This window comes from Sardina pilchardus, chromosome 20 (assembly GCF_963854185.1).
Source record: "Sardina pilchardus chromosome 20, fSarPil1.1, whole genome shotgun sequence".
In the NCBI taxonomy this organism is placed as follows: Eukaryota; Metazoa; Chordata; class Actinopteri; order Clupeiformes; family Clupeidae; genus Sardina; species Sardina pilchardus.
This window is the reverse complement of record NC_085013.1, coordinates 12314779-12338694: the sequence shown is the minus strand read 5'-3', so window position 1 is coordinate 12338694 and position 23916 is coordinate 12314779. Positions and strand designations below refer to the sequence as shown.

Below are 23916 nucleotides of genomic sequence, written 5' to 3'. Positions count from 1 at the left end.
GTGTGTGTGTGTGTGTGTGTGGATGGATGTGAGAGGGCGTGTGTGTGTGTGGGTGTTCCTGTGAGTGTGTGTGTGTGTGGGCTGTTTCCAGGCCAGGTGCCCTTGCTCTCCATCCCCGCGGGGTGACGTGCTCCTGAGGAGCGAGTGCAGAGCAGACATCCGCCCCTCGGCTGGAGCCCCAGCGCCGTGACTCAGACTTCGCTCGCTCGCTCGCCGGCGAAAAAAGAGCAAGCGAGCGCCGCTCAGATGACCGACGCCGACAAATATCGAAGAGAGAGAGAGAGAGAAAAGAGAAAAAAAAAACCGACTTAATAGAATAACCCGGGCGAGAGATCCACTATAGACTTATCGCGACAGATCTCGGCAGATATGAAAGGCTTTTCAAGTGTCCAAGGTTTTCGGCCCCCGCTTCCCGCCTGCGAAAACGGCCGCTCTCTCCCGCGCGGATAACGTGGAGAGAGAGAGTGACACGGAGGTGGCAGGAGAGGCTTGACTGGCCTTAACACCACTCCGCTGACCCGTCCTGCGGTGGAGATGAAACACAAGATGAAATGGGGATGGAGAACGGGGCGGGGGGAGTCTCCCGGGACGACAGGCAGGCGGGTGAAGCCGAGCGCTAAAGGGCACCGCGAAAAGGACAGAGAGATAGAGAGACAGATACAGAGAGGGAGAGATGGAGAGGGAGAGAGAGAGAGAGGAGAGGAGAGATGAAGAGAGAGATACAAAGAGAGAGATGAAGAGAGAGAGTGAGTGAGAGAGAGATAGGAGAGACAGAGACAGTGATGAGACAAAGAAAGAAGAGAAGACAGACACTGACGGCCTATCAGGTAAGAGACAGTGTGCAACAGGGAGAAGGGGAGATAGAGAGAGAAGGTGGAGAAGAGTGGAGCGGGCAGCGGGGGCGAGGTGGCCCTGGCGGAGCCTGGCCTGTGACACAAAGTAGCCATGACAGTGTCCAGGCCTCAGGGGCTGGGGGTGGGTCTCTCTCCCTCTCCCTCTCTGTTTCTCCCTTTCTCTCTCCCTCCCTCTCTCCCTTTCTCTCTCTCTCTTTCTCTTGTTCCTTCACGCTGCCGTAGTGTGACAGAGAGCAACCTTTAAAGGCCAAATGCTCATGCACAGCAACGCGTGCCCCCATGGCCCTGTCTGCCACATACACACTCACATGCATGAGGAACACTCTCCCTCTCTCACACATGCACACACACACGCACTCCGATGGCCCTGTCTGCCACATACACACTCACATGCATGAGGAACACACTCCCTCTCTCACACATGCCCGCACACGCACACAGAGATGGCCCTGTCTGCCACATACACACATGAGGAACACACACACACTCACACACACATGCATGAGGAGCAAAGGCACTCATACAATCATAAGAATGTACACAACAACAAATACATAAACAAACACACACACAAGAAATACACGGACATAAACACTCACACACATACACACATTCACATACAAACCTACATGCATGAACACACATAAACACTCCATCATTGTGAGCTTGCACACTACATCTGCAACTCTCTCTCTTGTGTACACACACACACACACACACACACACACACACACCACACACACACACACACACACACACAGGGTACCCACGCTATTCCCAGACTTCCCAGTTCAAACACAACCCTTTTTGACTCCAACCAAGAGGACCCCGATGACTCATGCATCACGAGCGGGGCCGATAATCCCCGAGGAATCTCACACCAGCTCCAATAAATAAACAAATCATAAATCAGCCACTGAGGCAGGGACCCACATCACTGGAGGAGAGGAGGGGAGGAGGAGAGGAGGAGAGGAGGAGAGGAGGAGGAGGCGACAGCAACAAGGCGCTAGGAGAGGAGAGATGCATGGTGGGCAAATGGAGCATCAATAATGCAGCGCAGGAGAGCAGAAACACAGGCAGGAGCGCGATCAATTATGGCCGCCGCGTCGCCGTGCCATTTCAGACCACCGCGAGCCACCGGTGTGTGACTGCACGCGCGCTGCTGCTGCTGCTGCTGCTCAACAACGGCAGCTGGGCGAAGACATGGACGCACACCGCAGCACAGGACCGGTCAAGGGAACGGACCCAACGGAGGGGATCTACTGCCACCTACAGGAGCCGAGGCGTCCTGCACGTGTTTGTTTGAGAGGGTTAGTCATGTAATAACCCGAAACATTCCAGGCTACTTGGTTGTGCTACTGACTTGTTTTCGGTCACAGCCATTAGGCAAAGCCCGTGTTCAAGTAGTAAACAGTGAAGGTTGGGGGATAATGGAATGACAGGGTGGAAAACTGATGCGGCATGTACACATAACACTTACCAAGAAGCAGGGAGTTCTCCACTATGGCTGTCATTGGGCTTTCTGAGGGGTGTGTGCGTATGGGTGTGTATGCTGCTTTGAAAAGTGCTGCATGTGGTTATTACATGTGAGTGAATGCACTGTTGTTGGTGTTGGGTGTTGGACAAGACACTGAGAAGACATTCTGGTTTGTGGAGCAAGCAGTGACACATATGATCTGATCTGAGGTGTGTGTGTGTGTGTGTGTGTGTGTGTGCGTTCAGTTTAACTACCAGCAAAATGTCCACACACCTGTATTTTAACCCTGCATGGTAAGGTATGGTGTGTGTGTGTGTGTGTGTGTGTGTGTGTGTGTGTGTGTGTGTGTGTGTGTGTGTGTGTGTGATGGTGGTATGAATATTTGCATGCCACCACTGACCTCTCATAGACGGCCTTGAGCGTGACCTGGTCCAGCACGGCGTCCGACTCCTCCAGGAACAGGATGAGCCAGGACGTGCGGTAGGGCCACTCCTCCGTCAGGTTGATCCACGACGCCAGCCGGTCCCAGTTGAACACGATCTGATTGGCCCTCAGGAGACGTCCTGTTCATCATGGACCAGTGAACAAAGTTATAAGGTCAGTGGTTTCCTCAGCGAGTCTACAAGGACCTTCCATGCCTGTGTTAATTGTTTTAATCAGGCACTGGGACAGACAACAAAGTCATATCTCATGCCAAGAAAGGTCAAACATAATCAGCTGGGGAAAGCAGGACGTGATGATAGAAATCCCTCAAGGCCAGGCTGAGGTCTTCCGCTGATGATGTTATATCAACCTTAGTAAGTCTACCGCGAAGCCAAAGCTAATTATCTGGGGTGAAACTGGAGTGGTTAGACACAAAATGGCTGCCGTCGGGTACCTGTGACTGATACAATGTTGAGAAGTCTTCTCATGGTCTGAGGGCTGATGTCACTGAACCAGTCCTCAGTTACCAGCAGCTTGGTCAGGTCGAAGGACAGCTGGCGTGTGATGCTGCGCTGCATCTGTCTCCTGCGGTATGTGTCCTAGAACACACACACACACACACACACACACACACACACACACACACACACACACACACACACACACACACACACACACACACACACACACACACACACACACACACACACACACACACACACACACACACACACACACACACACACACATACACACATACACACACACACACACACACACAGAAGTTTAAAACAATGTTCTCGCTGGGAAGGATAAAGATAAGAGGAGCCAAAGGACTTGCTTATCACAATCCTCCAGGTAATTGTGGGGAATTGGGAAGAGTTGTGTTAATGGTGTGTGTCAGCTTTTTGTTTCAAAGGAAATTCTGATAAGCCAATTATCTTGAACTGCATTTTTTCCTCTATGCTATAATCAGTTTGTGAAAATGACATGTAATTCTCCAAACTTTTAAGGCACCCTAATATTTTCCAAAATTGCTGGATAGCATCTTTTTCTCGTGACATTTGGCGGAAGCGTTCACAAACCATCTTGTGACACGGCCACCCGTGACCCATGTGATGGGCGGAGGGTGTAGCGTTGGTCGTCTGGGTGACCTCTGTGACTCGCTTCCACTTCCTGTTACCAGGCTCGACCCCGGGCCCCCCTGTTCCCATCGCTCCCTCACACACAAGCCCTCTTTTACTGACCAATTAGCTGACCAGATGACCTACGGAGTGCGCAAGGGGGGGAGAGAGAGAGAGAGAGAGGCATTGCTGGGGGAGTGTCCAGGGCCTTCACACACACACACACACACACACACACACACACACACACACACACAGTAACACTGTCTGCCGTCTCGGACAACGTGCTGGCTAGGACTGGAACACCTCTGGCGGTGACCACGCACATTCCCTGGCTTCAGGACCTGTTCCCGAGTGGCCCAGCGAAGCCTGACGCCGTTGCGCACTCATCTCCGACCTTCACATTTCACCAACACGACTTAATAACGCACGGCTCTGGAACACTTACGGGGTGTTGAGTTAAAGCTAAAGCGCTGCGAATGATATCTAAACGCCTCCGCCTGTTACCGTGTTCAAATTACGCCCGGCCGCCCCCCACCCCACCGCCGAAAAGGACCATCCGTCCAAGCGTGCCACAGTATCGCTTTTGTTTTAACGGACGTCCAGCGGCTGCCCCGCCGTCACGACCGAGCCCTTCGCTCCTTCTTCCTTGAAGGTGACCGCTTCGGCGAGAGGCCTACAGTACGTGAGCAGCGCGCGTGTGCGGAACGGGTGCCAAGAACGGCGAGGGGTTTTCGAACACGGGAACGCGAAGGGACGAAAACAGTAGAGCCGGATCACAAGATCCCCGCGGCGCGCCACTAGGCTGACTTTGAACTCTCCCTAATGCCTGCCTTGTGACCGCTCGGCTAGGGCTATGGGGGAGCGTACGGTCACCAATAAAGGGAGAGCCGGCAGCCTCCACAAAAGGGTGGCCCCCTGCTTTCATCGCCTGGCGAGAAATCCGAGGACAGCTCCGAAGACAGCTCCCGTTGCGTGCGTTGGCGCCCAGAACAAGACGCCAATTAAGGAAGAGGGGGTAGTCGAGGGTGGCTCGTTGGCACCCTGTTTGCGACTGGGGCTTCTGGCAATTGTGCGTTTTGGGCGGCAGGCAAAAAACAATGACATGGCAAGTTCCAGTAAGACCACTGGTTAGAAAGCTGTTTTTAATTCAGAGTGTATGATTTCACTGGAATGCTTTGGGTGGGGAGGCCTTAGCCCAGGCCTCTACGGCACGCTGTGGTGAAACAAGGCCTCGTCTCACTCCCGGCGACTGGACTCTTCACTAAGATGTTTGGAGCATTGTATGCAAATTGATCTTCGCAAAACAACAGACGAGGCAACGCAAGAGTGGCGGCCGCGGCAACCGCCGCCAAACGACCACCAAGCGCCAACAGAGGACTACTGAGAACCAGAAAACAAACATCGCAAACAAGACGTAGAGTGTCTTAGCATCTACCCCCAAAAGAGGGCCAAATAAAGAGGCAGATAAATCAGCAACACAAACAAACAGTCCTTTGCGGGGGGGGGGGGATTGGAGTGGGGGAGTGGGGGGGGTGGGGAGGGGGGCGGCAAAACCACTTAGCCTCCCGCGAGCTTCTCCAGTGCCAGCGTTTTGTCACTGAGACCCACTGCAGCTACACCCTGTCATTAGGCAATGGCAGCGCAGCAGGAAGGATAAACAGACATTAAATCAATTACAGCCGCTCCTCGGCGACAGAGCCTCGCTCCACCAAGCCAGCCTCAGACACAAACACACACACACACACACACACACACACACACACACACACACACTCACACAGCAGAGTGTACTGTACAAACTGGAGGAATACAGATGTTGATGCACACGTGCGCACACACACACACACACACACACACGAGAGTCCTCCTTCTGGGACCAGCTGTGTGGTGGGCAAGCTATGCCCAAAGGTTGGGTGGGGGTTTTCGAGTACCTCCCCTGGTGGCGGAGGGTGATGTGGGGGTCTGAGGGAACCTACCCTGCGGTTCAGTGCTGTCCTGCTGCCCATCTTGGCCTGGTCTTGACTCAGACTGTTCTTCCTGTCCATCTCCTCGTGCCAGACTGAGGAGGAACACAGAAAACGACGTGAGCACTCTTGGAAACACACAACGAACATACAACGTCCCGAGAACCCTGGAGATCAGCTCGGAGCTAGTGGAAGGGATAAGACATTGTATTTTTATTGACCATATGAGAGACTAGAACAACACACAATAAAAAAATGAAAAACAAAGCCATCAATCTGCAGTACATGTGAAGCCATGCTTGTCATTAGGAGATTCCAAAGGCTCTTTTATATTGACCAAGGCTCCGAGCCATGCTGGAGAGATTCATTTCTCAAACATGCTCCTTTGGCAGAGAACTTCTGCTCAGCTGCACAAAGCACCAGCAGATTAACGCAAGTCATTGTAGATGACAATGGATGGAACCACATTTTAAAAGGCCCACTTGGTCATTAGAATTTAATAATTGCAGCTCTTATTAAATTCAGCTAAATTATCCTCATGTTCCTGAAGCTGTCCAGCTAGCGTGTCAAAACCAGTTCAGACCATGTCACAAACTACTCCAGCTTGGAGTAGAACTTGGTGACAATTAAGGCCAAAGCACAAGAACAGACCACAATGAAATGCTTTTCCTTGTACAGGTTTTCAATCGAGCAATGCTTCTTCTACTCCAACTACTCCATTTGATGATTTGACTGTTGAATCAGCAGTGGTGGACGAAGTACATTGATTATGTACTTAAGTGAAAGTATAGATACCTTGTGTCAAATATTACTTGAGTAAAAGTGAAAGTACCCTCTTTGAATTTTCACTTAAGTAGAAGTATAAAAGTATTTGCCTTCACATATACTTAAGTATTAAAAGTAAAAGTACTTCAATGAATTATGGTTCTAATGGCTTAATTATAATTATAATTTATCATTTTCATATCAAAGCTCCTGCTAAATCAGCTTATATAAGGTGAAATACTAATGCCACTCTTCAAATACTTTCTTACATTTGTCTATTTAAAAGAGTATAAGCACAAAGCATTAGAAGCTATCTACAGTGGGGAGAACATGTATTTGATACCGCTAAAGTTGCCTAAAAAGAGAAATATAAAATCATCATTTGACAATTGATCTTAATGCCTTAATTCAAAAAATGAGTAAAAATCAAACTGCAAACAAACAGATTGCCATGGTGCTTTTTCCAGTAGGCCTATCAGCCTGTTTGATGCTCATTGAGCTCAATGCAAATCAAACAGGCTAATAGGCCTATACTGGAAAAAGCACCATGCCAATCTCTAGCTGTGGTGAAGGGTATGATGATGTGGGGCTATTTTAATTCCAACGGCCAAGGGAACTTTATCAGGATGCATATCCTGGATCCATGAAATAGCTGTCCTTTATGAGTAACGTTATGAGAAACAAACACGTAAATTAGATTTGCTGCAATAGAGATTTCAAAGAGTAGGCTTTCATCTCTATGTAACATTGATATTGACATTGTAAATGTAAACGTTCTCTAAGAAGAGTGTTAGTTTGCAGTAATGTTAACCACAACTAATGCATGCTCGACGGGCCGCACTGAAGTGCGTGCAGGACGCAGTTTGGACACGTGATTCGCTTTGCCAAAATGGAACGAGAGGGTTTTCATAAACGTAACGGAGTAAAAGTACGAATTTTCACTTAAAAATGTAGTGAAGTCAAAGTACAAAGTCTCACCAAATATAAATACTTAAGTAAAGTACAGATACATCAATATGCTACTTAAGTATTGTAACGAATTACATGTACTTCGTTTCTGTCCACCACTGTGAATCAGCAAGCTCTCGCTAGAATAAAATACTCTAATCTATGGCTGTGTCTCAGATGGCGTACTTCTGAACTTACAATACTTAATTTGAGTGCATGAGTGCATTCGTATTTAAAATTCAGACCACACAAAGTGCCCTGTTGGATGGTGCACTCATAACGGGGGAAAAAGTTGTGTGGAACGGTGGACATTTTTCACACTCTTGGCTACATAAAGGCAGTGGAGGGAGCATTTTCAAACTCGTAATAATCGTGGTTGGGAAATTTGGAGCAGCAGCAGTGGAAAGCAAACCTTACAGATGTACAAGCAAGTTATAATATAAACTGTTTTGACACAATACCACCATGTCACAGTCGAATAGAGGGCACTAATAAAGTTGTATTTGAATGCTGCTATCGTCATTCTGTAAAGTGTACGGAGTTGGTGTTCAATTTCAGAAAACACTAATCTGTTAAAAGGTATCCACGAGTAAGCACACAGTGCACTACATTGAAGTGTATACTACTCCTGATGGAAGTATGCCATCTGAGACACAGCGTATGATCCACGAGTGATCTCAGTATGGGTGAGGCCTTATGAAGGGGAGCGTACTACCATCTGCGTTGGCCATGTCTCCGTTGGTGGGCGCGGCCATGCAGATCTTCCTGGCCGTGTTGATGCCGCGGCTGTTCAGGAAGACGGGCAGGTGCACGATGTTGCGCATGTAGTCGTGGCCGTTGATGTTGGAGTCGCGCAGCACGCTGTTCAGGTTCTGGTTGATGGCCTTGATGATGATGTGCGGGTCGCTGGCGAAGATGGAGATGAAGGGGCCCTTGGAGAACAGCACCCTCACCTGGAGTGGAGGAGGAAGTAGAGGAGCACAGGCCCAAGAAGAGACATCAACATAAGCCTTTAGATGCTACAACAGGTTAGATACTTTCATTGCAGCCCATAAGATAGAAACGTGGCATCTCATTTCATCCTATCTTTTACAAACACAAAGTCTCATTTTAGCACTGATCTGGGTGAGCAAAATAAATAAAACACAAAAGGCTTTCACATTTAATGGAAAGACAGTTTGTAGGATGCATTGGCAGGGTGACAGAAGGAGCTGGACTACGTAAACTAAACATGAACTCAACCTCATTATTCAGCATCACTGTAAATCGTAAATCTTTGATTTGCTCTTGAAGACTTTGAGAGTCATGACAAACATGCATCCTTCAACAGCTCATAATAGTCTCATTGGAGTCCTGCATTCAGTGTAGGCCATCACCACATTTGCTCTTTGATGTGCAGTTTTCACAAAACACCGTCTTGTAACTGAACAGAGCATGGATGGCTTATGCGAGATATCGAAAATCAGTTGAGCCTCTTTCATCAAACCATTTAACTTCTTAACCAAGGTCAACTGCTGCCGATGACTAGATTCGTCTGATACAAGAAGAGGCCTGTGGATGAACTACCCCAGATGTAATCTACGCGGTTACGCAATGACCGCAGGAAGGTCCAGCTGTCTAAGTGTTTCTTCACTGTAGTGAATTAAGAGGCATGGGTGCTTGTGTTGGTTTGCGTGAGCTCGCTCAGTGTTATGTGAGAGTGTGGGTCATATGCTGCATTAAGTCATGTTCCGGCACACACTTGCCGGGACTTTCCAACCAGCAGGGATGGTGTGCTGGTCTCCTTGTCACAGGACACTGATTTGCCTCTCTCTTAACAGCTCACTGTCTCCGAGAACAGCGCGGCGCTGTCCGCAGCCAAAGACCCGATAGCGCTGCCATCGTCGTGGGCGTAATTTGGTTATACCTCCACTTTCTTCTTTTTTTTTTTTTTTTTCCACGGCCATGCCAACCCAACCCACCCACTTGCATCCTTTCATCCCGCTCTCCCGCTTCTCGTGTTTCTGCCCTGGCCTTACATTCCGCCCGCTATCGAAACTCCCGGTGCTAAACAAGTGGAAAAATGTTTGGTTTGCGGGGAGATTCAATTTTCGTAATTCCTATCAAAATCGGAGACAAAAAGCTCAGAATTTAAGAAGGACATGACTAATTGCTTCTACAAAGGACGCTTTCACGAGCACTCGCTGGCATGCCCACTCCACCCCCCACCCCCCCACCCCCCCACTCTGAAGATTTCATTTGCACACAGTGAGCTGCCAACTCCTAGGGATTATGCTCCTAAATAATAACATTTGGCTCAAGGAAATTCTATTACTCTGGCTTGGGGGGGGGGGGGGGGAGAAGGAATTTGAACTTTCTGGAGGAGGCTTGGCTGGTAGGAAAGGGAGTAGGGTGGTGTGTGTGTGTGTGTGTGTGTCGGAGGGGGGGGGACTCTGATAGCTACTGTATGTTCTTTGTGCCCTGAAGCAAGCCCTCTGAGATGCGTAATCAATGTGCTTCTTGTCTGACCGTTTTGTATCGGGAGGGACTTTTTTTTCACACGTGGCTAACTCCATTAAGCCCCTCGGTGATAAGGAATGGGAGGTAAGTGATTTGTGGGGCTGTTGCGGGTGTGCGTGCCCTCTCCCCCCCTTTCCCTTCCCAGCACAAGAAACATAATTTGCTCCTGAATCGGAGCAAATAAGCAGACCCAGCCTGTGTTTAATAGGATTACACTGATATGTTTGCTGAATAAATATCTATATACTCAAGCCCGGTTTTTTTTCCACATTATCTGCGCCAGCGACAGCGGTGAAAACAGGGTCAGGGGCATCAGGTTGGGAAACGATGGCAACAAGAGCCGATGAGCAAATATGTAGCTAGAGTATAAACAAGCACAGATATGTTCATCTCGCTCTCCTACATCTACACGGACAGCAACAGAAAGTGCAGGCAGGCAGGCAGACACACACACACACACGCACACGCACGCGCACGCACACGCAGACACGCAGACACGCAGACACACATACCGTGTCCAGCATCAGTAGCACTTTGTCCTGCTCGCAGGAGTCCAGGCCGTCGATGATGACCACCAGGCGGGTCTGGTTCTGGGTGAAGCCGTCAATAGCCTTGGCCATCTTGGCCATGAGCTCCACCTCACACTTCAGCACCTGTCAAACACAGCACATGGCAAAGCTAAACATGAAGCACTAACCCACCCATACTAATCAACTGGGCTTCCAAACATATTTGTATGCATGTGCGTGCGTGTACCTTCCTTCATGAAAGTTATACAGTCATTGTTAGCAAACTTATAGCATTTGATTGTGTGCATGTGTTAGTATGTGTTAATTACATGAAGACAAATATACACTACTAACACAGTGGTGCATGTGTGATTATCAGTGTAGCTGACCCCCTTCAGAAAACCCTTCAACCTCTACACAAAAGCATGTACAATGTGTATGTACTGTATATGCACATATGCATTTGTTTGTGTGTATAAGTACTGTTCTGTACTGCTGCCAATAATATGACTTTCTCCTCAATATGCCTTAATGCATGAATACATCAATAAGCACAAATGCACATATGTAAGGGATAACGGCCGACGAGGTGACCGGTTCGATGGAAATAATGGCTAGGTGGAGGTCTAGAACTCCGGCGACGTGCGAAGCACGGAGACGGAGTTACCTCCGCCGTGCCATTATTTCCATCGAACCGGTCGACCTCGAAGGCCGTTATCCCGCTTATCTCCCGTTTGTATTCATAACCTGTATATTTAGAACATAGTTTTATTCCACCGTTGCGTCCGTTAACATCGCTAAAACTGTCTTGACTGTGGGACTACTTTCCGCCACATATCAACTTTCTACTTGCAGGACAAAACTGCCGTTACTAGTTCTAAATGGATGGTTGCTATGGCCAAAGGCCAGTCGTTAGTTCTAAATGGCTGGTTGCTACGGCCAAAAGCCAGTCGTTAGTTCTATCTCTCCCGTTGTCAAGCCGGCATATCCCAGGATTCTGATTAACTTTAACTTTGAAAGATCGCTACTTTTATAGCCGACATGGCATCAAACTAGCTACAATCCACCTCCGTCATATGCTACAATGTTACTATGGTTCTGCACGTCTGTATTTCAGCTTGGATGCAACGTGACAGTTCATTTACACTTCGCAACGAGTTTGGCGAATTAATATTCAAGTGTGATACGGGAACTACTTCAAAGGTAGCAGGTTATACGAAGTTAATGGCCACCCCATCAGCCAATCAGAGAAGAGAATTCCATTGTTGAGGGAGATAACTATGTATAGTGTTCAATGTGGGATTATCTTGCGTAAGTGTGTGCATATACTGCGTCTGAGCTCCTAACCATTCATGCAGCCTCTTCATGCATGCCGTTGGTGGGCTGTGCGGACGCTTGCAATATATTTGTGTGTGTGTGTGTCCGTGTGTGTCCGACATGAGCTCCTCACCTTCATGAAGCCCTCGCTCTTGAGCTTGTGCATGCTGTTGGCGGCGCTGTGCAGGCGCTTGCGCTGCGAGTGCAGCACCGAGTCGGCCACCTGCCACCAGGTGCGGCAGTTGAGCAGCACGGCCAGGCCCACCACGCTGGCCATGGCCACCAGCACGCTGGTGACCGTCACGTTCTCCCAGTCGGCCCGGAAGATGGCCAGCAGCGCCAGGCCCGTCACCAGGCAGCCCAGCGTCAAGGCGAACAGCACGAACGACGGCACGCAGCACGTCTTCTTCCACTTCTTGGCTGCGAGGAGAAAGGAGGAGGAGGAGAGGGCAGTTATGGAGTGGGTCATGGGCCCTGTTCATTACATTGTGGGCCAAACCTGGTGCTTTTAGTGCTACATGGCCCATAGTGGAATCGCCTCAGGAACTCGAGCCCTGGTGCTTGTGGCCCAGAACAAAATTCCTGGGCTTACGTTCCTGGGTTAACTGCCCACATTGTACAGTACATGGGGCAATTGGTAATAACTGCACCTGTTTCGACTTGGATTTGAGAGAGAAGAATGCGCATGTATGGGTGTCTGATGTCTCTTTCAAGAGTGGTACTTTTACTCATTAGCATATGCGTTTCACCCTTATCATAAAAACAGTGTTTACCACTAACACTACATGCGAGAGCTTCATCTAATTTCTCTTCAGTTTCCATTATTCATGCTTAGAGACTTTATTTGAGGCGTTCTACTAACAACGCTGACAACCAGCTTGACACCCACACATTCTGCTTGCGCTCATAAATACCTTGTGTCTCATTGTTCTTGAACACTCGGAAGAGTCTGGTGGCCATGAAGCCAAACTCCCGCTCGCAGGCATCAGACAGCGTGGCGATCATCTCGGCCATGGACGTCTCGCCGCCCACGCTGGACAGGCGGTTGTAGTCTGTGAACAGGAACCTGACCAAGGCACCCGGCAACAGCAGCAATGAGGTTAATGTCAATATGAAAGACCGAGGTAGAATATGTTACACAAACTGATGTTGACTTGTTGCTCAAACTCTTGAGATGAGATGAGATTATGATAATGAGATTGTGGTGTGGATTGGTGTAAATTAAAGGAGAAATCCAGTGTTAAATGGGTTTTCTAAAACGGATAGTTCCGGTCCTTGATTATGATTGGCTGAATCGCGTTCGATGCCGTTGTATATAGGACGATAAACACACACCTTGACCGCATTTCGTTCTATAGTAATGCGCTAGCACAAAACTAGCAGTGGCTGCGTCTTGTTGTTGCTTGGCAACCATTCATATGGAGGGAATATATTTCTTGGCGGAAGAATGATTATCTATGAATACATTGTTACATTTTCGTTGCTGTGCATTTGTTTCATGAAATCTTGCTAGATCGACGTGGTAACCGTTTTAGAAAAGCAATAAGCCACTCGAGTCCATGCGTTATACTGTATAATCGAACAGCTAAGGGGGTTTTAGGCACTCCGCTTCGCGTCGGGCCTAACAACGCCCCTTAGCTGTTCGATTATACAGTATAACGCACGGCCCCTCGGGGCTTATTGCTTAATTAGATATGACCATAAGGATGACCATAAGCTACAGTCATGGAGTAACCCTATCCAGACTCAATGCATTCGGAACTTCCGAGATTCGCATTCGTCGAAAGAGTCTTAATTTCAAAATGGCATCGCCTGGAAAACAAGCGGAAAAGTTACTCCAGGCAGTGTCTCTGTGAAGCTTATTTAGAAGACATTTTATGCAATGTTGCAAATGTTAAGAACCTAAATACACTGTTGACGAAGTGTGGAGCTCTTGTTGGTCTTGTAGATGGGTTAAAAGAAGCAATTTATATGCGGTATGAGACAATAGCGCTATGAAAGAAAGATTATGGTCATACTTAACATATCTAAAACCTATTTAACACCGAATCTCTCCTTTAAGTGTGTATGGTTTAGCCATGGTTGTGCATGTCCGTGTATGGAGTCTACCTGACAGGCAGGGCACGCGTGGTCTGCTCAGGCAGCTCTGGTGGGTTGACGAACATCAGCTTGAGCAGGAGCTCCATGTAGCCTATGTGGCGAGCCAGCCCGGTGCTCACCACCCAGGCCCAGTTCCAGTTCTCCCCCTCGCGCCGGCTCCCAAAGTACACCACCACTAAAATACACAAACATACACATGTCAGGGGTGTAATGGTACCCAAAAACCACAGTTCAGTCTGTACCTTGAGTTTGAGGTCACAGTTCAGTAACATTTTGGCTCAGTAAGCTTGTAGGTACTGCTAAACTAAAATGTACTGACAATATTTTTGATGCCAATGGAAATGCCATTTTGAAAAGGGGTCAAATGTGTTTTGATGTTAATTGACTAAACATATGACATATGACATATCGTCCGCTTGTGTGGGAACTGGAATTTGAAACACTGGAAGCAAAAAACCCTACTGTTGATTACTGTTAAAGGCAGCATTTGGTAGATTCACTGTATTAAACTTAACGTTCTGTGCCTAAATATTTCGGTATGAATATGTCTTATCTTTGCACCCCTAATATAGATACATACATGCATACATACATACTGTACATCACCCAGCACATGCTGAGAGGGGCTCACAATACCGCAGAGAAATGTGACCGTAAAACACACAACCAGACACTCTTCTGAGGAAGCAGAACACAAAGCTGACTACAACTCTGGAGCAGTTCTGCCCTCTAGTGAGTAGGATATGTAAATACAACTAGACCACATTGATCAGTTACATGTCAGCTAAAGATGAAGAATGAACCGTTTTAGGTACACTAAGAGTAGAAAAGAATACACGCTTTTTTCAAGCTTCTTCTTTTCTTTCTTTTTAAGCAAAGACACTTGGACACATGGACCTGAATGTGGTACTGACATTGCAGCCTCTTGCTCCACAGAGGCCCCATAAGAGAGCATCTTGAGCGGGCAGTCTTACCAAAGAAGATGTAGAGGAGGGCCATCAGGCTGAGGGAGACGGCGATGGCCAGGCGCGGGTCCACCGTGAAGCCCAGGATGAAGGCCACCGAGCCGCACAGCAGCAGCGTCAGGATGACCACCAGCCAGGAGAACTGGAACAGCGGCCGCACCTGCTGCCCAGCAAACGTCTTCATCTCATCTGGGGGCATGAGAGAGATATCGGGTGAGGGAGAGAGGGGCAGAGAGGGGGGCGGGAGATGTGGAGAAGGAATGAGATAATGAAGGCTCATGGAAGTTCAGGCGCTGTGGTGGAGGATGTCTGAAGGGCTCCTTTAGTGAGCAGCCTCATCTTTTTATTGCCTTCAAATAGAAACTACTCTGGCAAAACTACTCTGGTAGAAGTTTCATTATCTAGAAAGAGTCTGGGGCATATCTTTGATGTGTTCAACTTTAAAAAACTATTTCATAATAGCGGCACGTCTAAAAAGGGACATCAAATGGTGATTCACAAAGGACGGCATGGTAATGAGGTCTGGTATTTTGCCTCTCTGTGTGTGCCTGAGGGGACGTTAGGACACTCAGCATATCAAACACCCTCAGAGTGAATGACAGAGTTAAGGCAGATAGAGTGGGTGGGTGGAGGGTGGGAGAGAGAGAGAGAGAGAGAGAGAGAGAGAGAGAGATGGCTAAAATACACACACAGTCATAGACACACACACACACCGTTTTCCAGGCCTTACCCTCGAGTTTCTTGAGCAGGAAGGACTTGCCGCTGCCCCACTGGGCGTACAGGCCCACACAGATGGGCGGCTGCATGGTGGGCTCGCTCAGGATGTCGGCCAGGGCGCTGCTGTATAGGTCGTAGCCCAACATGTCCCCGTCGGCCTCGGAGGGAGACAGGTGCTCTGGGACACAAAGGGAGAGCAGGGTTATGACCACAGACACACAGAGAGGGATTGGGTGAGGGGTTATGACAGGGTTATGAACACACACAGAGGGGGATTGGGTGAGGGGTTATGACAGGGTTATGAACACACACAGAGGGGGATTGGGTGAGGGGTTATGACAGGGTTATGACCACAGACACACAGAGAGGGATTGGGTGAGGGGTTATGACAGGGTTATGAACACACACAGAGGGGGAATTGGGTGAGGGGTTATGACCACAGAGAGGGATTGGGTGAGGGGTTATGACAGGGTTATGAACACACACAGAGGGGGATTGGGTGAGGGGTTATGACAGGGTTATGAACACACACAGAGAGGGATTGGGTGAGGGGTTATGACAGGGTTATGAACACAGACACAGAGAGGGATTGGGTGAGGGGTTATGACAGGGTTATGACCACAGACACAGAGAGGGATTGGGTGAGGGGTTATGACAGGGTTATGAACACACACAGAGGGGGATTGGGTGAGGGGTTATGACAGGGTTATGACCACAGACACACAGAGAGGGATTGGGTGAGGGGTTATGACAGGGTTATGAACACACACAGAGGGGGATTGGGTGAGGGGTTATGACAGGGTTATGACCACAGACACACAGAGAGGGATTGGGTGAGGGGTTATGACAGGGTTATGAACACACACAGAGGGGGATTGGGTGAGGGGTTATGACAGGGTTATGAACACACACAGAGAGGGATTGGGTGAGGGGTTATGACAGGGTTATGAACACACACAGAGGGGGATTGGGTGAGGGGTTATGACAGGGTTATGAACACACACAGAGAGGGATTGGGTGAGGGGTTATGACAGGGTTATGAACACAGACACAGAGAGGGATTGGGTGAGGGGTTATGACAGGGTTATGAACACACACAGAGAGGGATTGGGTGAGGGGTTATGACAGGGTTATGAACACAGACACAGAGAGGGATTGGGTGAGGGGTTATGACAGGGTTATGACCACAGACACAGAGAGGGATTGGGTGAGGGGTTATGACAGGGTTATGAACACACACAGAGGGGGATTGGGTGAGGGGTTATGACAGGGTTATGACCACAGACACACAGAGAGGGATTGGGTGAGGGGTTATGACAGGGTTATGAACACACACAGAGGGGGATTGGGTGAGGGGTTATGACAGGGTTATGACCACAGACACACAGAGAGGGATTGGGTGAGGGGTTATGACAGGGTTATGAACACACACAGAGGGGGATTGGGTGAGGGGTTATGACAGGGTTATGAACACACACAGAGAGGGATTGGGTGAGGGGTTATGACAGGGTTATGAACACACACAGAGGGGGATTGGGTGAGGGGTTATGACAGGGTTATGAACACACACAGAGAGGGATTGGGTGAGGGGTTATGACAGGGTTATGAACACAGACACAGAGAGGGATTGGGTGAGGGGTTATGACAGGGTTATGAACACACACAGAGAGGGATTGGGTGAGGGGTTATGACAGGGTTATGACCACAGACACAGAGAGGGATGGCTAGTCATAAGCTATGCCTGTAAACCCTACTGTGGTCAGACAGAATAGTGCAGGGTGTTCTGAAATTCATATGTAAAAAATAAAAAACACTTTGATGCTTTTGATTCAAATAAAGCACACTCGTTTAAAATGAATCTAAAGCTCATCCTCAACTTCAAGTGCATGACATGACAGTATGGAAAATATTACTGGAAATGAGTGAAATATTTCTGCATAGCCATTAAGATTAAGATCCATCTGATGCTGTTACTGTGTGAGTCCCGTGCACTGGTGTAGATGGTAGAGGCTACTCACTGGCTCCAAAGATCTGAGTGAGGATGCTCTTCTGGTGGGTGCAGTCGATGTTGTAGGGGGTCTCGCCCTCCTTGTTGGGCCGGTACAGAAGGCGGCCATCTTTTGGGTTCCGCAGCAAGAGCTCCGCCAACTTCCTGCTCCGCCCCCTTATGGCTATGTGAAGAGCAGTGTCTCCTTTCTGATTGGAGGAGACACACGGCGCATTTCAGCTCACAACACACTGAGACTATTGCTTACTGTGAATGTGTATTTCACGAGCCACTCCTAGATGAGATTTTGAACCAGATGTGTGACAGAAGGCCAGGCTCTTTGACACACTGTGCTGGTCTCAGCATCTTACCTTGTCCACAGCAGAGACTTTAGCTCCTTTGTCCAGGAGATGTTCCACAATTTCAATGTTCCTCATCTTAGTAGCCTTGATCAGGGGAGTCTCTGCATCCTGGGAACATGAGGACACTGATGTAAGTTGTGTGTGTGTGTGTGTGTGTGTGTGTGTGTGTGTGTGTGTGTGTGTGTGTGTATGGGTGTACCTATTGACTATAGAGGAACTGTGGGGTTATGGTAACTATACCTTACAAATGCATGGTCTGTTATAGTTCCAAAGAGCACTGATTATGAGTTTGTGGTTGTGGTTGTTGTGGCTGTTGTGTCTTTGCTGTAGAGTTGTTATGGCTTGTGTGTGTGTGTGTGTGTGTGTGTGTGTGTGTGTGTGTCTGCAGGCAGTAGGCAGATGGCGTGGCTCACCTTGGTGCAGGCCTCTGTGTCAGGGTTGCACTGCAGGATGTCCCGCACCATGGTGGCGTTGCCCTTCTCCACAGCCCAGTACAGAGCAGACTTGCCATCCTGAAAACCCAACCGCAACAGCGCATTACAAACACATTACAGCACTACAGGAGGACTGAGATACAGCTGCATCTGAACAGAGCTTGGCTCTTTACCCACAGACAAACATTACAACTAAATACTTTAAACCGACACAGCAGTTCATTGCAATAGAACAATTTGCACAATGTCTATACACAGATAGGTACAGTATTGAGATTTAAAGACAGATCCGTCAAAGTGACAGGACAAGTGACAATGATGGAGTGTTAGTCACATGGATCCCCATGTAGCTTTGGTCCAGCTTTGGTCCAGCTGATATTATGCTGCAGAGAAGCTGCCAGTATCAGGCTAACATGCAAATCTCAAGAGTAGTTACAGAGTGGCGCTTTACCTGCCCTCTGACGTCAATGTCGGCGTATTTGTGCAACAGGGCTCGCACAATGTCCACTTGGCCACCTCTGACCGCTGCGATCAGCACAGTGTCTCCACTCTGGAAAGAAATAGATGCTGATAAACATGACTTATTCAGTGTGTGTGTGTGTGCGTGTGTGTGAGTGTGTGAGTGTGTGAGTGTGAGTGTGTGTGTGTGTGTGAGTGTGTGAGTGTGAGTGTGAGTGTGTGTGAGTGTGTGTGCAGTAGTGAAGTGTGTGGAGAACAGAATTCAGTGTCTGGGGCAAAGAGTAAGAGGCGTGACATCCAACATCTGGAGCTGGCCTTTGGGACGGTCACACAGCTGCAGGGTGTTGCACCCCGAGTCAGGGCTGTGAGGGCGTGGGTGCATGTGTTTTTGGATCTGTGTGTGTGTGTCTGTACGTGCGCATGTTATGAAATCAGCATCTCTCACTAGGTCCACCGAGGTGATAAATGGCTCCAACTCCAGGAGGCTCTTATAAATCATCTAAGGGTGTGTGCTTGTGTACACGTGTGTGTGTGTGTGTGTGTGTGTGTGTGTGTGTGTGTGTATGCGCTATGTACATCTCCATCACACACATCTCACCCTGTCTGGTATGTTGACGTAGGTCCCCGCATCCAGCAGGTCCTGCACAATCTCAGTGTGTCCCTCGATGGACGCGATCATGAGGGCGGTGTTGCCATCCTTCTCCGTCATGTTGACGTTGGGGTTCCTCGTCAGCAGCTCCTTCACCACCTCCGTGTAGCCGCCCTTCACCGCCACGATCAGGGCCGTCATGGAGTTCTACGGGGAGGGGAACACACAGCTTTAGGACTCACAGCACAAGACGAGTGGGTGCCGCGAAGCTGCTGACCCTGTAGGTGCTTTATGTGTCTGACATTACTACCTGCTGGAAGCTACAACATTTCAACAAACAAGTCAACACTTGAAGATACAGTATGTAGTGAAGATTTGAGAGGTTCAGTAAAACAATATTTGATAACTTATAGTATTGCACAATCTTTATACTGCAGTTTTTACATTATTTGAGTGCTTTTATAGGTGACAGAAATATAAAGGAAGGACAGCGAGAGAGTGCATACCGCCCCCTCTTGGTCAACATCGGCACCGTTCTTCAGCAGATGTGTCACACAGTCATAGTGGCCCTTCCTGGCAGCCCAAATCAGAGGAGTGGTGCCATACTGATGACAAAATGTTCAAATATTTAGTTCATAACATACAGTACACAAATGGTCACACAAAATGGCAACTCAACACTAAGATCATTCAAAACATTAAGAATTAAAAACACAATGCCAATCAACATTGATTTGGAGAAGTGTGAAAGCTGTGTTTGTGGTCCAGAGGGGAGAGGGATGGTCACCTTGTCGGAGCAGTTGACTTTGGCGCCGTGCTGCAGGAGGAGACGGACGATCTCAGCATGGCCTCGCCCCGCTGCCCAGATGATGGGGTACACGCTGTACTGCTCGGAGAAGAGAGCACAAACCACACACATGCACACACAGATTTAAAGACAAACTCTTACAGTGACTTTTTGTCGCTCGCTTTGCTGCTATTTTGAATGAGAAATATGGAAGCCTGTGACACAGTAGAAGGGCATGTTTAACGGATTCAGTGTACAGTCGCTCACTTGGATCTGGTTAGGTGTTATGCTCCTCTACACATTCTTTAAAAGGTCACTAAAAAACTGTTTTGCATTTAGACATTTTATACACATTTCTGAAAACATTTGTAAAAAGGAGTCATTCACAGATTAAAAAATGCCTCAGATCTAAGTAGAATTAAGATCTAAGATTAAGTAGAATATCTATCTGCAGCTTCATTTAAATAGACTAGTTGAGGACAAGGTGTGTCCAAACGATTGAAAAGGCATGAAATGACAACTGCCATCTTGATCTCTACTCTCCTTCCACAGAAAGAATCACTGGTGCTCTCCTGTGCACGTCGCCAACCAAGAGGGGGGCCGAGAACATTCTGAAGGACTCCTCACACCCTGGAGACAACCTCATTCGACTCGTCCCCTCTGGCAGGCGTTACAGAACACCGTACACCAAATCTGCCAGACACCGGAGCAGCCTCTTTCCCCATGCCATCACCCTTGCAAATAGCTGACCTGACTCACCTACTCTGACACATACTCTTGTGACCCCTGTGTCATATCCTTGTCTGCACTACCACACTGGACTGTGCGTACATTGCTTTGTCTCTCCAACACTGTGTATTTTACTTGTATACTGTCTCCTGAGTATAAGTACATCGTCTGCATACTGTGTGTGACCTACAGTATATTGTCCTGTATATTGGGTCAGCATGCTAGCCAATAAACCACTTTAAACCATTTTTTAACTGCTGAGATGTTTTAAACTAAGGCTGTTCGATTTTGCCCAAAAATAAAACCCAATTTTCTTCTCTCAAAATCCAATTTCCGATTAGGACTATGATTATTTTGTGAAATGACAAAAGGCAAAGACATTTTTGACAAAAGGCAAATATGCTGTTTTTTGTTGAACATGTTGCTAATAATTTCCCCATTGGGATTTAAGCACAAACCTTGCTCTAATTAAACAAAAAATTCATCAAGGGATTAATATTAACAAAATGTATTGAACTTTTGCCATCTGGCTTTTCTTGTAGACCTCTTGTAAACAAAAAAATCCAATCCCTTTGAAGGTGAGAAAAACCTCACTTTCACATTTATTTTAGGGTGTGTCCATCCCCTTGATTAAACAAAAATGAATAAATAAGGTGCAGAACATTTTATAAAATAAATAAAGCTTAATTTTTTTTTCTCTCTGAGACAAAAATCGATTTTATGATTTGACATTTTTAACATCGTCCTAAATATATAATCGCGATTATGATTTAAAACCGATTAATCGAACAGGCCTATTTTAAACTAAGATTTCTAAACTGATACGAGAGGAGGCTGCTGTGATTCATGTTTGTGTGGAGCAGAGGTGCTTAGTCAGAGCCTGAGGACATGGCTGGCCGTATGTACCTGACCGGTGATGTTGGCGTTGGCTCCTTTCTCCAGCAACAGGCGTGCCACCTCGGTCCGACCCTTATAGGCAGCCCACATGAGAGCAGTCCAGCCTCCCTACACACACACACACAAACACACAGATAAGTTACATACATTATATTTATGTCAACACACAGGGCCTACTAAAGCACATCGGTAGTACATCAATACAAATGTTTGTCATGACTCTCTGCAGCTCCGGTGACACTGTCGGGATCATCCTCCAGCCCATCCCGGACTCAGAGGGGGGTTGCCAAAACACATGAATGCTCAAATTGCAGATGTCCTAGTGCTCTCTGTAATCCAGTTATTTTTACCACAGCTCGACACACAGGCACCAGGACAGAGACCACACCTCACCCCCAAAAGTGACTAACCAACAATGACTATAATGGGAATACTCATACTCCGTCATTATACATGTGCACTTTACATCTTTTGCTGTTCTTGCAATGCTCCTCTTTAAAATACTCATTCAAACTTCAGGCAATGTTGAGATTTTTTTTTACTCTTTTCTTTTATCATTTTGTATTTACTGTTTGTCTATCCGGTGCAGAGGGAATATAGTCACTGCCTATCTCCGATCAACACAATTCATTTGTGAGCAGAAATTGTATTTGGAATAATTTTGTACAGTAAGAGCTGGATTAATGCTCTGCAGACAGCCAGCCAGCAGTCAACTCAATTAGGACGGAAGTGGAGAAATCATATTGTGGGAAATCGAATCCGCCCTGCCTATCTGTTTCATGGCTAATGGTTGAATAATCTAAAATCTATCAAACCAATACTGGCAACAAACAGGAAACACATTTTCTCTCCTGACTATTCCATAACAGACAAAAGGACAACTTAAAAAAAAAGCAACAAACAATTACAAGAAATCTGACTGCTGCAAAATTCAAAACGGCATCTGCTATTAGTACCTCAGCGTAGTTGTTCAAGTATTGTAGTAAACAAGAATCATGTTACGCTTGTGATATGCTGTGGCAGTCCCAAAATATTCCAGAACAACATCCCTGTTGGCTCTCACCATGTCTCGGTTCTCCAGGTTGGCATTGTTGGTCAGCAGCTCCTTCACCACGTCAATGTGGCCCTCCTTGGTAGCCGATATCAGGGCAGTCCAGCAGTCCTGTTCAAGAGCACCACACAGAAAAGTTACCACCACACCAGGGCTCTCAACACCACCATGACAACGCCAACCTGAGGGCTCACTGCTCAACACTACAGGGTGTTGAAACTGGCTGCTGCACCTACCAGTTTGTCATACCAAGTGCTCATGGATGCTGAGGTATGATAGTATGAATTTTGTTTTAATCCAATTAACAAAAAAGAAAAAGAAAAGAAAAACAGATGAGCTGAAGATTGATAGTAGAGAGAGAAGATAACAGAGAGTCAGACTCCAGGACTGGTCTCCTCAAGAGTGCTCTGGTTATAAGGCTGTAATTGTGTGTGTTTGACGTGGCTCCTACAGGTTGCCACCCGGTTGTTTACCCAGGTTGCACCTCTGCCTGCCAATTAGAGATGACCGTGCCTGACCACAATGAGATCACAGGACAGAAATCTCACAAAATCTCTTGGTGCAACACAACTATCAGTACACTGTGAAATGACCACACTTTACTCCAAAACACATCATATCTGAATGAATGAGTGAATCATTGCTCAAATCTAGCAAGACTAACTGTGCTTAGTCTAAGGAACAAAAGTCTTTCTATGTGGTCTTTCTTGACAACCTCAGCTTTTGTGACCGCATCACTGTGGCTGCTGTGGTCATACATGTCCTAGTCTGAACTCCTGCCAGAACATTTTCACGTACCTAAGAGTCTTACAGTTACAACATACACCTAGAGTGGATACTAAACCCAAGAGCCACCATAAAATAAAGGACCGCTGTGTCATGAATCAGTTGTTAGATGTGGATTGTGTATTATTGTATACTGGTTTAACATTGAGGTACAGCATTGAGGTGCTGCA

General features: G+C 47.5%; 1 protein-coding gene across 4 annotated transcripts in view; it reads right to left on the bottom strand.

Moving 5' to 3' along the window:
- kidins220a (kinase D-interacting substrate 220a) overlaps positions 1 to 23916 on the bottom strand; it is a 52484-nt gene that overhangs the window by 24420 nt on the left and 4148 nt on the right. For all 4 annotated transcript variants that reach the window (XM_062522164.1, XM_062522163.1, XM_062522165.1 and 1 more), the window contains 19 exons: positions 22973 to 23071; positions 21919 to 22017; positions 20284 to 20382; positions 20003 to 20101; positions 19506 to 19703; positions 18900 to 18998; positions 18428 to 18526; positions 18024 to 18122; positions 17684 to 17861; positions 15679 to 15843; positions 14958 to 15137; positions 13993 to 14158; positions 12798 to 12949; positions 12017 to 12303; positions 10570 to 10710; positions 8274 to 8511; positions 5858 to 5940; positions 3209 to 3353; positions 2732 to 2894 (listed from right to left, as the gene is read on the bottom strand). In XM_062522164.1, coding sequence (XP_062378148.1) covers positions 2732 to 2894; positions 3209 to 3353; positions 5858 to 5940; positions 8274 to 8511; positions 10570 to 10710; positions 12017 to 12303; positions 12798 to 12949; positions 13993 to 14158; positions 14958 to 15137; positions 15679 to 15843; positions 17684 to 17861; positions 18024 to 18122; positions 18428 to 18526; positions 18900 to 18998; positions 19506 to 19703; positions 20003 to 20101; positions 20284 to 20382; positions 21919 to 22017; positions 22973 to 23071 — 2789 coding nt within the window. The remainder of the gene's footprint in view (positions 1 to 2731; positions 2895 to 3208; positions 3354 to 5857; positions 5941 to 8273; positions 8512 to 10569; positions 10711 to 12016; positions 12304 to 12797; positions 12950 to 13992; positions 14159 to 14957; positions 15138 to 15678; positions 15844 to 17683; positions 17862 to 18023; positions 18123 to 18427; positions 18527 to 18899; positions 18999 to 19505; positions 19704 to 20002; positions 20102 to 20283; positions 20383 to 21918; positions 22018 to 22972; positions 23072 to 23916) is intronic.